The sequence below is a fragment of the Lynx canadensis genome, chromosome B2 (genome assembly GCF_007474595.2).
Source record: "Lynx canadensis isolate LIC74 chromosome B2, mLynCan4.pri.v2, whole genome shotgun sequence".
NCBI classification, from domain to species: Eukaryota; Metazoa; Chordata; class Mammalia; order Carnivora; family Felidae; genus Lynx; species Lynx canadensis.
The window spans coordinates 91,038,751-91,053,869 of record NC_044307.1 but is presented as its reverse complement, the minus strand read 5'-3'; the positions used below and the strand labels follow the sequence as shown (position 1 = coordinate 91,053,869).

At 37.8% G+C, this 15,119-nt stretch overlaps 1 protein-coding gene across 1 annotated transcript in view; it reads left to right on the top strand.

Annotated features, from left to right (window-relative positions):
• SIM1 (SIM bHLH transcription factor 1) overlaps window positions 1-14,499 on the top strand; it is a 70,517-nt gene extending 56,018 nt beyond the window's left edge. Inside the window, exons 11-12 of the mRNA XM_030316030.1 lie at window positions 5,735-6,137; window positions 8,578-14,499. Of these exons, the coding sequence (XP_030171890.1) occupies window positions 5,735-6,137; window positions 8,578-9,308 (1,134 nt within the window). The 3' untranslated portion in view covers window positions 9,309-14,499. The remainder of the gene's footprint in view (window positions 1-5,734; window positions 6,138-8,577) is intronic.
• The last annotated feature ends 620 nt before the right edge of the window (window positions 14,500-15,119 follow it).

Below are 15,119 nucleotides of genomic sequence, written 5' to 3'. Positions count from 1 at the left end.
AAATGGTTTTAAACAAGACAGTGGTGTGATTAGATAAGTGTTTCAGAAAAGTCTCTGAGATAGCTGGGTTCTGGGAATACCCAATGCTAGCCGATGTTGGGGGCTCCTGGGGTTCATTTGTTTTTCCTGTGTCAGAAAGAGAGAGTGGTGGTGTCCAGGGGCTTCAGGGAGGGGAGAATAGGGAGTTATTGTTTAATGGGCATAGAGTTTCAGTTTTGCAGAATAAAGAGTTCTGGAGACGGATGGTGTTAATGGTTGCACAGGAATGTGAATGTTCTCAGTGACACTGAAATGTACACTTAAAATTGGTAAGATCGAAAATTTTATGTGCATTTTACCACAGTTAAAAATAATTTAAAAAAAGGAAGAGCACAATAACAATTAAAAAGGACCAGAAAGTGGAAAAAAAATACTGCTCTAGACATTTGTATATAGGTTTTTGTATGAATATAATTTTCATTTATCTGGAAAAATGTGCAGGATTACATATGGTAGTTGTATGTTCAGTATTTTTTTTTTTTTTTAGAAACTGCCAGACTGTTTCCCAGAGTAGCTGTACCGTTTTCCCACCGGCAATATATAGGTGACCCAGTTTTCCTGTCAGCATTTGCTGTTGTCACTATTTTTAATTTTAGCCAGTCTAATAGGTATGTGGTGATATTTCATTGTGGTTTTAATTTGTATCTCCCTAATAGCTAATGATACTGAAAATCTTTTCATGTGATTATTTATCACCTGCATATCTATTTGGTGAAATGTCTCTTCATGTCTTCTGCCCATGTGTTTTTTTATTATTGAGTTTTGGAAGTTCTTTATAGATTCTAGATTCTAGTCCTTTGTTGGATATGTGGCTTTGAAATATTTTCACCCAGTTCACAGCTTGTCCTTTCATCCTCTTAACAGAGTCTTTTGTAGAGTGAAAGTTTTTAATTTTGATCAAGTCCAATTTGTCAATTTTTTCTTCTATGCTTTGTGTTTTTGGTATCAAGTCTAAGAAATCTTTACCTAGTCCCAGATCTTAAAGATTTTCTTTTTTTGTTGTCGTTTTCTGATAGTTTTACAATTTTACCTTTTATATTTAAGTCTATGATTCATCTGAGTTAATTTTTATTTAAGGTATGAGACTTAGGTTGAGGTTCATTTTATTTTTGCCTGTAGATGTCCAAGTACTTCAGTGCTGTTTGTTGAGAAATCTGTCTTTGCTTTGTTGTATTGTTTTTGCATATTCATAAAAACGCAGTTGGGCATATTTGTATGGGGTTCCTTTCTGGATTCTGGATTCTGTTTTTATTGATCCGTGCATGTATTTTTCCAACAATAGCACACAGTTATGATAACTATAGCTATGTGGTGAGTCTCAAAGTTGGGTAGACAGATTCTCTCTCACACTTTACTCTTCTTTTTCAAATTGTTCTAACAATTCTAGTTCCTTTGCCTTTTACATAAACACTATGCATTTATTGAAACTTTTCTGTCTTCTTTTAGTCACTTTCTCTGACCTTTTAATTTGCTCTTTCCAATTTTGTTTCCTTGCATGTTTTCCAGCTTTTCTTCAATCTCTCTCATTAAATTTTTATTCAAATCTATTCTCCTTTTCACAGCTTGTAACTTATTCTTTGCTTATTCGATTTCTTTGAATTTGGTCAGTTTTCATTGCATTTTTTCCTGTTTTGATGTTGTTGTTGTTGGGTGGAGTTTGGGGCCCATTTCTTAGTTTCAGAATTTCTGATTCTGGGTGTGTGCACATCCGTGTGTCTTGTTGGACGTACTTATTTCAGTTTGGTGTGTTGTCTTACAACTTTCCCTTATGGCATAGTCGGTTATTTGATGAGAATTTTTATCAGATGAGATGGTTATTTCCATTTCATGTTTTTTTCCTACAGGAGTTTTATAGGGAGTTTAATTTTTTCTCCCTACTCCTTAGCATTTCATGAGTTGGGTTACTAATTAAAAAGCACTCTGTCTTGTCAGTTTTGTCAAATACAATTGTGTAAATGGATGACGATGCTGGTAGAGAGGGTACAGAGGAAGATGGGATTCACCTGTTACTGTTCTTCTTTCCTGTCTTCTGGACCCATGATTTCCTCCGTGTCCTCCTTTCCTTTCACTGCCATCTGTTTTATGGACACGACCCATTCTCAATTTATACTCTTCTCTTATGAAAACGACACTTGTCTCAAGCTGCTACCTTAGATTTTGCTTGATTTTGAGCCCCTTTCCTGTGGCCAGTGCTGTGAACTACCAGATACTGACTTCTGTTCTTATTTTGGCACTTACTTGTGGTAACTTTTCTTTCTGCAGATGATTTTGTCTGTTTTCCCAATGTCCTAAGCTTCTCTTTCTCTCTCTCTTTCTCTGTGTTTCTTGGACTCTCTTACACCTGCCCTTACCATACTCTCTGCACCTGCAGGTTCATAGCAGCTGCTGTTTGACTTTTTATTCTTATTTTTTAATAAATAGTTAAAATAGTTAAATAGTTAAATAAATAGTTAAATAGACATTTAGCATATTCTCTGCCTCCTTGTAATGCCAATAGGATGGGTCATGGGTGATTCAATTTGTGCTCTTTGTTGACCATATAAGTATGGGGGTAGAATGGGCAAAGAGGTACATATTCAAATGGCTGACATATGCTCATTCATACTCAGAAGACTCTAGAATATAATAATTTATTGACCAAAAGGCATCATGTAGTCCCTATAAAACTTGTGCCACAAGGGGATACTTGGGGGAAAATTGACATAACAGTAAAATAAAACTTACATAACAACTTTCTTTTTATACCATGGCAATAAAAATTCTTGGACTTGGATTATAGTTCTAAATAATTTATATTCTTTAAATAAGTGAAATATATGGACAGGCATAGGAATCCTCCATTTTAACACTAGAAAGGATGCCAAATGATGATTATATCATATAGAATTTTAAAGCTGAAAGAAAAATTAGCATCTAATCTAATCCAATGTATCATTCTTCAGGTGAGGTTAAGAAAGACAATTTGCCTAAGGTTACTCTGAGAGTTACTAGCAGGGTGGACCTGGAACCAGGTTCTCTTGGCTCCCTGTCCCTATTTCCTCTTCCATTAAATGGCCTCTATTCTGGTTTGGTCTTTGGTAGGTTAAGTATCACCATGACCCTTTTCCTGTTGCAACAGAAGAAATTAAATCACTTGCCTGAGATTGTACATGTGGGAAGCAGCAGAAGTAGGTGTGAGGATAGACCCAGAGGCTTCTCGCCTTCTTATGCAGCGTTCACTGATTGTACAGCATGCTCCGCACGTATTGGCTGCCTTCCTTCCTTTCTGCTCTCTCTCTTTCCCCTAAGACTTGATGAACACCTGAAATTTTTCAGATCAATTTATGGGTCTGTAGTGTTCTCCACAGAGTTGACACCTACTGCAGTTCATTTTAATGGGATGAATGTGGCTCAGAGATTTGATGGTGCACACAGGTGCAAGTATACAGGTCTTGAGAAACAAAGGTTTGCAGCTAGGCTTTTCCTCTGTGCCTCTAAAGCAGTGTGAGATCTTGGTCTAACTCAACCACCCAACTTTTGCCTGCTTCAAGGGCAGTGCGCCTGCTGTCATGGTTTCCTCACTATTGACAAGAGGCTTATCCATCAAATTCGTCTTTGGGTGCTCGTGAAATGTATACCTCATGTATGCCGGGGTTGCCTTGTGTTGAATTTTCTTTGTGAGCGAAGGACAGAATGTTCTTCTCTGCTGCGCCAATAGCACTTCCCCATATGCACTCAGGGAAAGCTTTTTCCCCTCTCAACAAGGCTCAAAAGTCTTGACTGGAGTACTTCAGAAATAGACCTGGTTTATACTTTTATCAAAACAAGCAGAGTCTGGGCAATTCCTGGCTTGGAAGAGCACTGATGATCTGAAATTTTCCTAGGTAAGTGCACAAATGGTGTTACCAAAGGGCAAATGTCGAGCACTCTCATCCCCCCTCGGTAAGGAGACGTGTGCCAACCCTCACTTGCTGAAGGTGAATGTGGTGTCTTAGAAAAAGAGAGGCTGGCATTCATGGGGAGAAAAGACTGATGGCAGGTGGAGGTGTGATGTAGGGAAAGGGCACTCAGGATCCCTTGTTGTGCTCATCTTATGGTTCTACAGGGAGAGAAGTTGCATTTACCTTTTTTTTTCTTGGTGGAATATGCTGATAGTCCATGTGTACCTTTGGAAAATAATTAAAATAATAATTAGATATGGTAATAGAAAAATCTTGAGCTTAGAATTTGTGTAGCACTCTTTCCTGAACTTGCTATGTTATTAGCATACTTTGGATTTCCCCCAGGGGAACCTCTGTACCTCATCTCCCTGGCTCTAAGAGCCCCAAGCAGAGCTGCCTGAATTTCTCCTAGGCTCCCCCACAGCACCACACATCCATCCCTCTTTCTTCTGGGGTAAGAAATAACATGTAAGTGGACTCATATTTTAGTTCCTGAGACTGTATTTTGGTTCCTGCCACTTTTCTGGAAATCTAACATTGGATCCTTTTTTCTCTCCTTGACAGTGTCCTCTCTCAAGGGTAAAATCATAGTTTGGAGTGCAGGCTTTGAGACCAGATAGACTGTGGGGTGGCCATACCATCTTATTAAAACCCCCCAGTGAGGCAGTTTCCCCATCGAGGAAATGGAGATATGTTACTGTCCAGGAGGCTGTGAGGATTCAATGATATAATGTATGTACTATGGTTAGCAATGGCCAGGCACACTGTAAGTTCTCAATAAATGGCATCTATTATGATCTTGGCAGGTAATCTCTACACGGCACCTAGATTTGTGTTTGGCATAAGTAAGCAAAAACTGGTAGAAATCGTATTACTCTTTAGTGGCTCATGAGGAACTTCAAATTGAGCATACCTCCTAGGGAGGTCTGTCACACCATTTACGTTTTCTTTCAACACCAGATCACACACTCTGGCCACAGGTGAGCAGTGTGATCCCAGCACAGTATTGCCTGCGGCTGTTTTGCCCTGACAATCCTATGCATATTTGAAAGTTTACTTTAGGAAGCAAGAAACACATCCTAGTGAATAGACTCAGTCTGTATGGGCAAGGCTTTTTAAAAGTATGTTTGCCATTGAATTAGTTAGGCCTTTATTAACTATCCTATTGTGTATCAAGCATGGCCCTCAGAGCACTATGTCTGGCATGAAGAGTGAAGAGGGTGCAGCACTTTGGAACTTAAACCTTATTTTCATTTTGTCTTTTAATTAAGAAAAAAATTCTGAACAGTAAATTGAAATAGAATATAGAGCTTTCTTGGACTCTCCCTTTGGCACTCCCATTTGGGTAGTGATGAAGAGCTTGGGTTTCAATCTTGACTGCCACCCACTAACCTGGGCCTGAACAAATCATTTTCTCTTTGGGCCTTAGTTTCTCTATTCATGCAATGGGTTACCAATATCTTCATGAAAGGGTTAATATTAAAAAACGAGGTGAAGTCACTCACAGGAAGTACTTCCAGCAGTGGGTGGTATTTAGTTCCCCCCTGTTTGTTATTATTATTTTCATCTCCTCCTTTCAGCAGCCAAAAGGATTTTCTTTTGAGGCACTATGGCTCTTTAACTGATTCCAACTCAGAGGTGCCCAGTGTGGTGCTAGAGTTTATAGAGCTTAACCTGGTGCCTTAAGCCCAATGTGACCTTAGTGGTGCTTGCAGAGTAAAAAGGCTATTTTTTTTTTGTTTTGAAATGTACTTTCCTCACTCTTTTTGTTTCAGTATTCGGGATTTCACACGGAAAGATCTGAATCTGATCACGACAGCCAGTGGGGTGGAAGTCCCCTGACAGACACAGCCTCTCCGCAGCTCCTGGACCCCGCGGAGAGGCCAGGATCTCAGCATGACGCGTCGTGCGCCTACAGACAATTCTCTGACCGCAGCTCTCTCTGCTATGGCTTTGCGCTGGACCATTCCAGGCTGGTGGAGGAGAGGCATTTCCACACCCAGGCCTGCGAGGGAGGCCGGTGTGAGGCAGGCAGGTACTTCCTGGGAACGCCGCAGGCCGGGAGGGAGCCCTGGTGGGGCTCTCGTGCAGCCTTGCCCCTGACCAAGTCCTCCCCAGAAAGCAGAGAAGCCTATGAAAACAGCATGCCTCACATCGCTTCAGTGCACAGGATCCACGGTAAGGGTAGTTGAAGTGACTCCTGAGCCGGCAGCTTTGAGCCCCTGGGCAGGTTTCTAATATTCTAGGTTTGACACTGGAGTGACTCACCCAGTGGTCTTCTCCCTTGAAATTACACACCAGCAACTCACACTAGGGGGGGTTTACAAACCAGAGCCACTCATTTGAAGTGTATTAATTTTTGGTAATGTTTGCCAAATGCATTTATTTTTGACAGGTGAGTAAAAATGATTCCCATTTTAGGTATCATAGAAAGTGTAGAAATTAAGGCCAATTTTTTAGGAAGTCTGTTGAACTTATAATTGGTATGCACTTAAATTTCTTGCGTGTTAGTTTCTTCTGTACTCTGATGCTTCAGATGTGGACCTCGGTAGTTTTGGGGCTCGTGTAGTAGTGCTTCTCAATAAGGACACCACTGTTGGGGAGGCCAGGCTTTGCTTCATGGCCTGTCACTCACTTCACAGGTGATTTACCCTTCCTGGCCCTCTGGGCATTAAATACTGATAACCACCCCTTTCCCCCATTATTAGGACAACCCATTGGTCCCTGTGAGTAAAGGATGAAGTGATAGAACCCATGGAAAATTTCCCCTTGGGATTATGACACAGTTTTACGAGCACACAGAAATGGGCACTATGGTTGAAGTCTTCAGTGGCAGTAATGCTCTTCTTTGTTCATTTCAAAGTTCACTGGTGAAGGAAAGCCCTTTCTGTCCATTCCAAGTGTGGGTCCAAGCAGGTCTCTGACACCCTCCCTATTTCATTACAAGTCAGTGTCCTTTAGACTGACCTGACACGATGATGTTATTCTTCTTGCTGGGTCTTTAGGATGAGAAATGTGTTAGACAATGTTGTACTCACCCATAGTCTCCTGTCAGATACCACCCAGGCACTGTCTTCTGTGAAGGATTTTAATTTGTTTCCATTTTTGCTTTTTTATTTTTCTGCTCTTGCTTTGAGTATCTCTAGTATGGTAGACTGGTAATGGAAACCCAGGGCAAAGGGCAATTGCTTGCCAAAGAATGGAGTGAAGTGAAAATCCTGGCTTAACCTACATGGTCTGGAAGAAAATATTAGAAATAAAATAAGAAGAAAAAGGAAAAGGAAAGCAATGAATAGTGTGATCCAGGGCTTCTCTGCTGCATTAAGCAGTTTACAGCTTTCGTATGCCCCTTCCTGATTTTCTTCTCTCTTTTTATATTGACTTCAGAATGCTTTGAGACTAGTGGAATTTATGGAATATATTTTGGATGCATTATTCCTCTATATTAGATCTCTCTCCTTGGTTCAGAACAGATTGTTATTAACATTTAAAACATTTATTTGTTTGTTTATTTTTTAAAAACATTTATTTATTTAAATTCAAGTTAGTTAACAGACAGTGTAGTATTAGTTTCAGGAGTAGAACCCAGTGATTCATCACTTCCATCTAACACCCAGTGCTCATCCCAACAAGTGCCCTTCTTGTTGCCCGTCACCCATTTAGCTCATCTCCCCACCCAACACCCTGCCAGCAACCCTCGGTTTGTTCTCTGTATTTAAGAGTCCCTTATGGTTTGTCTCCCTCTCTGTTTTTATCTTTTTTTTCTTCTCTTTCCCTATGTTCCTCTGTTTTGTTTTGTTTCTTAAATTCCACGTATGACTGAAATAATATGATACTTGTCTTTCTCTGACTGACTTATTTTGCTTAGCATTTATTCTTCACCTTATTTCAGAAACAATCTAAGATACCAGAGTTACTGTATGAGTATATGTGAAGCTGAGATATATACCTCTAGATTTGAGAAAAAGATATTTATGTTTTTGATTGGGACAAGATATATTTGTATGTGTATATATATATATATATATATCCATACATACACATATGAATATATATATTTAACCCTCAAATAGTTATAAAACTAGCATTAGAGCTTTATTGTAACTCTACTTATGATACACTTAATAATTTTAACATTTTAGATGATTTATTTAGAATTGGGAAAGTAGTCCAGTCTATATCATTGTCTTCCTCAAATCCAATGGAAAGCATTTTCTAAGTATCAGTTTAACATAACATTTCTTTAGAAAATAACATAAACCAAATGCTATGCGTTTTAATTTTATTTTTTACAGTCAGGCAGGTCCAATGATATGCATACATGGAGAAGTATAAACACGCTACCATTTTGCTAATTGACATCCACAACCCATGAACAAGGTTTACCTTCTAAAAAAACTTGTGATAAACTTCCTCTCCACTTAAAAGCCGCTGAAAACTAGGAATGCCAGGATGATAGATTGACGCTTTGTTTGTCATGAAAGCCTGTGTCTGTTTCAAATATTGGTGCATATAGTTAAAATGAAAGATGAAGGTTTCTTTTAATAGGAAAAAGAAAATGCCCTTGCATTTTGGGGGGTGAATTTTGAGACCACTTTTTACTTTTTCTAATTTCTAGGGCGAGGTCACTGGGATGAAGATAGTGTGGTGAGTTCTCCAGACCCTGGATCTGCCAGCGAATCAGGTGACCGATACCGCACTGAGCAGTATCAAAGTAGCCCACATGAACCTAGCAAAATTGAAACTCTGATAAGAGCCACCCAGCAAATGATTAAAGAAGAAGAGAACAGATTGCAGCTAAGGAAAGCCCCCCCAGACCAACTGGCCTCCATTAATGGAGCTGGGAAAAAACACTCCCTCTGTTTTGCAAACTATCAACAGCCCCCACCAACAGGGGAAGTCTGCCACGGCTCTGCTCTTGCCAACACTTCACCATGTGACCACATCCAGCAGAGAGAGGGAAAGATGCTGAGCCCCCACGAAAATGACTATGACAACAGTCCCACTGCACTGTCTCGAATAAGTAGTCCCAATTCGGATCGCATTTCAAAATCCAGTTTGATCCTAGCTAAAGACTATCTACATTCGGAAATGTCTCCACATCAGACCGCGGGAGACCATCCCGCCGTCTCTCCAAACTGCTTTGGTTCTCACCGGCAGTATTTCGATAAGCATGCTTACACATTAACTGGATATGCCCTGGAGCACTTATATGACACTGAAACCATTAGAAACTATTCCTTGGGCTGTAATGGCTCACACTTTGATGTAACTTCCCATCTAAGGATGCAGCCAGACCCAGCACAAGGACACAAGGGAACATCTGTTATAATAACCAATGGAAGCTGATGTTTTTCTAAAATATTTTGTTCTTTAAGGATCTCTGAAACATATTTATAGTTTAATACCCCATTACTAGCATTTACTATGCCACAGATGGTTAGAGAGGATAATTTAAGTTACTGGGTATTTGACATGTGTTCCTGTGAAATCAAAGAAAAGAGCACTTGCGTTCAGGGTTACACACAGATAATGGAGCTAAAGTGAATACATAAATTGCCCCTCTAATTATATGGGAGCCAGAATACATAAATTTTGAATTGAAAAGTACTCTTGTAGATTAAGTGAGCATATACACCACATGAAAGACTGGTGGAGGACAGCATTGCATAGTGAGGATCCAGTAAACCTCATACACACAGACCAACCACGATCCACAGACTGCTGTGCACACTTTGCATGCAGAAATATAGACTATACACCTTAAATACAACCCAAACGGGTAAGTTTTCTTAACCTTAGCACATTAAGTGTATTCAAGAAATTTTCCTTCCTAAAATAACTGAGAAAGAGAGAGATACATCTTGTAAACCGGTTTCTTAATTGTGGTTTTGACCAGCCAGCTCATTTGGTTCAGGCATAAATTAGGGAAATGGTTCTGGATATGGTACAAGAATGAGTTTCCACCTGGTATCCATTATAAGCAATCAGGAAGTGGTGATTTTTCACCTTACTTTTGAGTTAGACAAGGAGCAGGATCACACTGACATAGCAGTGAGGGTTTTCTAAGTAAAAGCACCGAGATGTTGGGACACACTTCAAAAACCTAGTGTGCCTAACTGGAAATAGTTTACTAAAGATGGAAAGGCCAGAGGCATAAGAAATGAAATGATATCTCAACACAACAATTTAAGGCTCAGAATATGTAATCAACATATTTGAGGCTTATGAAACCAACCGAATAAAATCCTCAAACCAATTCACCAAGAAAAAAAAGGTTGATCACTACAGAAAATAAGTAAGGGAAGCCAGTAAAGTGCTACATAGCAGCGGTGTAAGTGTTTGAAAAACATTTCAAAGCACAGATGTGCAAATGTGACAACATGTGGAGAGCCTCAGGAAAGAGCCTCAGATAAAAGCATGGGCTGATAGACAAGTGGTTAAAAGTGCACGAGTGTACTTCGATTGAAAGAACATGCAAAGCTCTCATTTTCCTTATTGTTTGTAAATGGCAAAAACAACAAGCTTGGTGTTAAGTTCATGTGATACGGTAGAAAGACCAGCAGACTGGAATGCAAGATCTCTGGGTTCCAGTTCTGACGCTGCCTGTAACCCATTTGGGGAATATTGATGCCTGGGCCCTACTTTCTTTGTCTGTATGGCTATTCTGATGTTTCATGGTTTTGTGGATCGTTGGTGCAGCAGGAGTATACTTGTTAACCAGTTAACTCTGTGCTGTCAGTTGTCAAGACTGATCACTCTGGCTTTTCTGCCCTCGTACAGAGGTCTAGGTGCTTTGTAACTTCAGCAGGTACAGGGGCTCTTTTAAGCATGTATAGCTGTGATCAACTTTCTGGTTCAGCCAAAATGTAGACGGTAGAAACTGATGAGGGAGCAGAAAAAAAAGTAAGATTTATTTAATGCGCTGTTCTCTAGGAATCAAAGCAAAGTGACACAAGTGATTAGAGAAATTTCATAGGTAGTATTTCCTGGGCGTCCCATGTCTCAAACTCTTGCCATATGCAAGGAGGGGAATGTATTGGAAGAAACTGACTTATAATTTTGAAGGCAGAACATGACATTGACCACTCAGGGATTAGTACTCTATGTTCATCATTTAACACAGTTATTTGACAGTTTATGGGTAGGTGACAATCTGAATGATGATAATTGGAGAGAAGAAGACCGGGATGTTTGTATAGAAGAAAAGAGGCTACATGAAATTGAGTAAGTATTTCTTGGGTATGACATAGCAACACTTGTCTTCTAAATGGAAAAAGTTTCTCACAAGTGAGAAAGTTAGTGGTTATCATATATACTGTCAAAAAAACTTCAAAGAACAATAAAAATGACATTTTGGGCCATAGAAGCGAAAGTGTTCAGTGATTTTGAGACAAATATTTATGAAAAAACCCTGGAATACATAAAATACATTTTTGTTCAATTTGAAGCATGAAGTAGGAATGCTAACATGTTTGGAGAATTCTGTAGATGGGTAAATGGTTCAAAGAACACAGGTATCTGAAGAATATGGTGTATTTTGGAAAGGAAATCTATACAGATGGGTTTTATTGATGGATATACATTCTACCAAAAATGTCAGAGACAGATGCTATAAAATAAATAGAACCTTAAGAATCAAGGGAAATGAACTGATGTAAAAGAAAAGAATGTCATTAAAGAGATTTCACTTAAATTTTAAAATGATATAGTTAAGTGATGAAAAATAAATTATGAACTTTACAAATGGGGGTAATCAGAAGGAATAATGCTCTTTAAAATGATATGACCCATATTTTTAAGTGAAGACAAAATTAACTACATTAGATCTTAATTAAAAATTTTGGCCCAGTTTTAAATACAAAGCATTTATTTAGTTTACAGGTCAATAACTTTATAGTAGCAGATTTATTACATTACATATAATGCCTTATAGGCCCATAATATTATATAGCTTACCTTTTTTGCAATGTGGCATAATTATTACAAAATGACCTCAAAATAAGATGAGACAGTTTATGACAAAGTACCTTTTTAATATACACAAAAATGTGTTCAAATTTATTTATAATCTGCATTATCTTGTCCTGTCCAATAACATATTTCCTCATAATGAAGATGGCATCTGTGTCTTCTTAAGATATGGGATGTAAAATGCGTATGTTCCCAATAACTTAAAGTTAAATTGGCTTTAGTTTTAATCCTTGATTTCCATAACTTTGCTAAATGTTGAGAATCATGATACTAGATTGAAATAGAGAAGTCTGATTTTTATACCCCCTTTGGAATTCATAAAAATGTGCTATATCCAATTATTAGTATCATATGTAGCAATTCCATTAGAGGATACAAAGTTCATGCTTTCTAGGAGTAGTAAGAATATCTTTATTGCCCATTTTACGTACCTGTCATACCCAATTTAAAAATTTGGATGACCAAAGAAATAAATAAATATTTTCCCAATGTTTCTTGAGAAAATTCCATTAAAACCTTTGAGAATATACAGATGTGATGTATTATTTTTAGATGCATGATATTAATGTTATAATCACTACAGGTCGGACAATTCAGTGTACTTCAGTTTCACAAGTCTTGTGACATACTGTGCTGAATATAATGGGCTAGCTTTTCTAAGCTGTAATTGTCTGATCCAGGATAATATGACACAGTGCTGATGTGACATTCAAAATGAGACAGGATGCAATAAATGATTTGCTTGCCTTCAGTGTTTATACAGAAAACCCACTTATTCTCTCTTGATTATATTTTATAGGGCTAGAATACTTCCATCGGGTACTATTCTTAATTCTCTCTACACCCTGCTGCCACATGCTGCCTTTGGGCAGAGAATCCCACTTAAAATGAGCTTTAATGGGATCGTCCAGAAAAGGATAATATGCTCCATTTTCTTTTATTTTTTAAATGAGGGATAAGGATCTATTCAATAAAAGGTCATTTGGAAAATATGCATAGCTATTTTAAAATAAAATGAAAGGCTTTTTACCCCCCAAGACCTAGACCAAATAAGTTTGATAGAAGACACTACAGCTGAAGAGACATTCTGAATACAGATATGTTATTTTATAGCTCTCTCTCTTTCAAGAGTAGGACATTACTAAGATAGTCAGTGCAATTCTGTTAGTACTAGTAGTATTTGGAAGTGACAGAGTGAATGCTGATATTTGGAAAATTGAGGATTTGGCTATTTGGGGGGGGGGTCACTTAGTTTTCCCAGTGGAATAGCTTACACTTTAATATACTTTCTTTGATTTAAAAAGTTTGAATGTCCAGATTTGGTTCCCCAGTTCAACTCAAACCATAGAACATAGATATACATTCTATTTTCTGAATGATTTAACAAAGAATGTAAATCCTATGGCTCTCCAAATAAGTGATTCAATTTTAATGTAAATGTGTTTTTGTGAATAGGAATTTGACTCTTAAGACAGCAAATCTATTGGTTAGTTCTTATTGGGACATGCATTGCAGATAAATTATCGTTCTAAACTTTAAATGAACAACAGAACAACTATGGACACATGTAAAGGGTATGTTACGTAGAAAATACTCTTGGGGGAAATTTCCATGTGGTGCTCATTTCTTGTGCATAAAAGTTGTACGGGTAGCGCTCAACTTAAAACGTGATACTGTGCTCATATCCAAATGGGGATTTGTTCAGAGTTCCTTCCCTAGCACTGTATGCAGAAAGGCCATACGTGTGAGTATGTATGTGTGTATGTATGTGTGTGTACACGCACATACATACACACACAATTGTAAAGCAAGTAACAAGATTCTGTTCTACTGTGCTCCTTAAAAACTGATGGTTCACATGAGAAATCCTAATAATTTCAAACCAAACACTTATAATTTTATTTATTGCAATTTTGCTGCATGGGACTTTGCTTTCATACGCCTACATAGTGGAGAGTTTGTCCTAGTTTGCTGATCTGGAACACATTTAATCACAGTTGAATTTACACCCAACAACTCTGATGTGTTTACATTTCAAAAGAAATGAAATTGGCGTGGAAAAAGTTTTAGAAGTACTGTAACTTTTTTCCGTTTTTTTCCAAAGGGAATTATTTCAAAAAGAAAAATGAAATGTACGAGTAGGCACTTCAAAAAAAGATAAAATATTTTATGTTTGTTTTTTGACTGACATGCTATAAAAAGGCTTATATTTGTGAAAGAAGATACTGATTGCCGATATTTCAAGTACCATCTTGCAATGTATAGTTTTTAGTGACATCGTAGTATAAATCTGTAATTTGAACTTTTGCTTTGGAATGTAAAGTAGAAAATATTAGCTATGTCAATGATATCTTGCAAAGTGTTCCCATTTATAATTATTTATATTGTAAATAGATTTCTGAAGTAAATTCGAAGTTAATGTGCATAAAATGTATTTATTATGTGAGGAATTTTTTTGGTTTAAAATATAGTTACCAATATGCAGTTTGAGTCTGGATTATTCATTGCATGATAAGTCCATAGGATAAAACAGACTGTCAACTAGAAGATGGAACTGTAAAGAAATAAGAACCATTTGAGCTCCAAATTCTGTTGGAACAGGTAACACACACATACACACACACTTTAGGAGCCTAGCAATAGAAGCTTACATATATACACACTAACTATTAAGTAATGGGTCTGATTTTCACTAGATACTAGAAAATGATTTCTCAATTTAGAACATCTTAAGAAGGACTTCTTTGGTCTCCACTTTGTTAAAATAAAGCAAGAAATTTAAAAGTACAGATTACATTTTTTTAATGTCTATTTTTGAGAGAGGAGACAGAGTGTGAGCAGGGGAGGGGCAGAGAGAGTGAGGGAGAGACAGAATCTGAAGCAGGTTCCAGGTTCTGAGCTGACAGCACAGAGCCTGACGTGGGGCTTGAACCCATGGACCTCGAGATCATGACCTGAGCTTAACCTACTGAGCCACCCAGGCATCCCAAAAAGTACAGATTACATTTTTAATGTTCAAGGGAAAAGAAAACCCAAATAGGAGATTTTTTAGTTTTCTGTCACTTAAAAACATATAAAAAACATATCTTGAATAATTTGATTTTGGAATCCAAAGTACTTTTTAAATCTATAATTAGTAATTTAGGTCAAACAGAAATAAATTTCCAGGTAGTTCACAGCACCTGA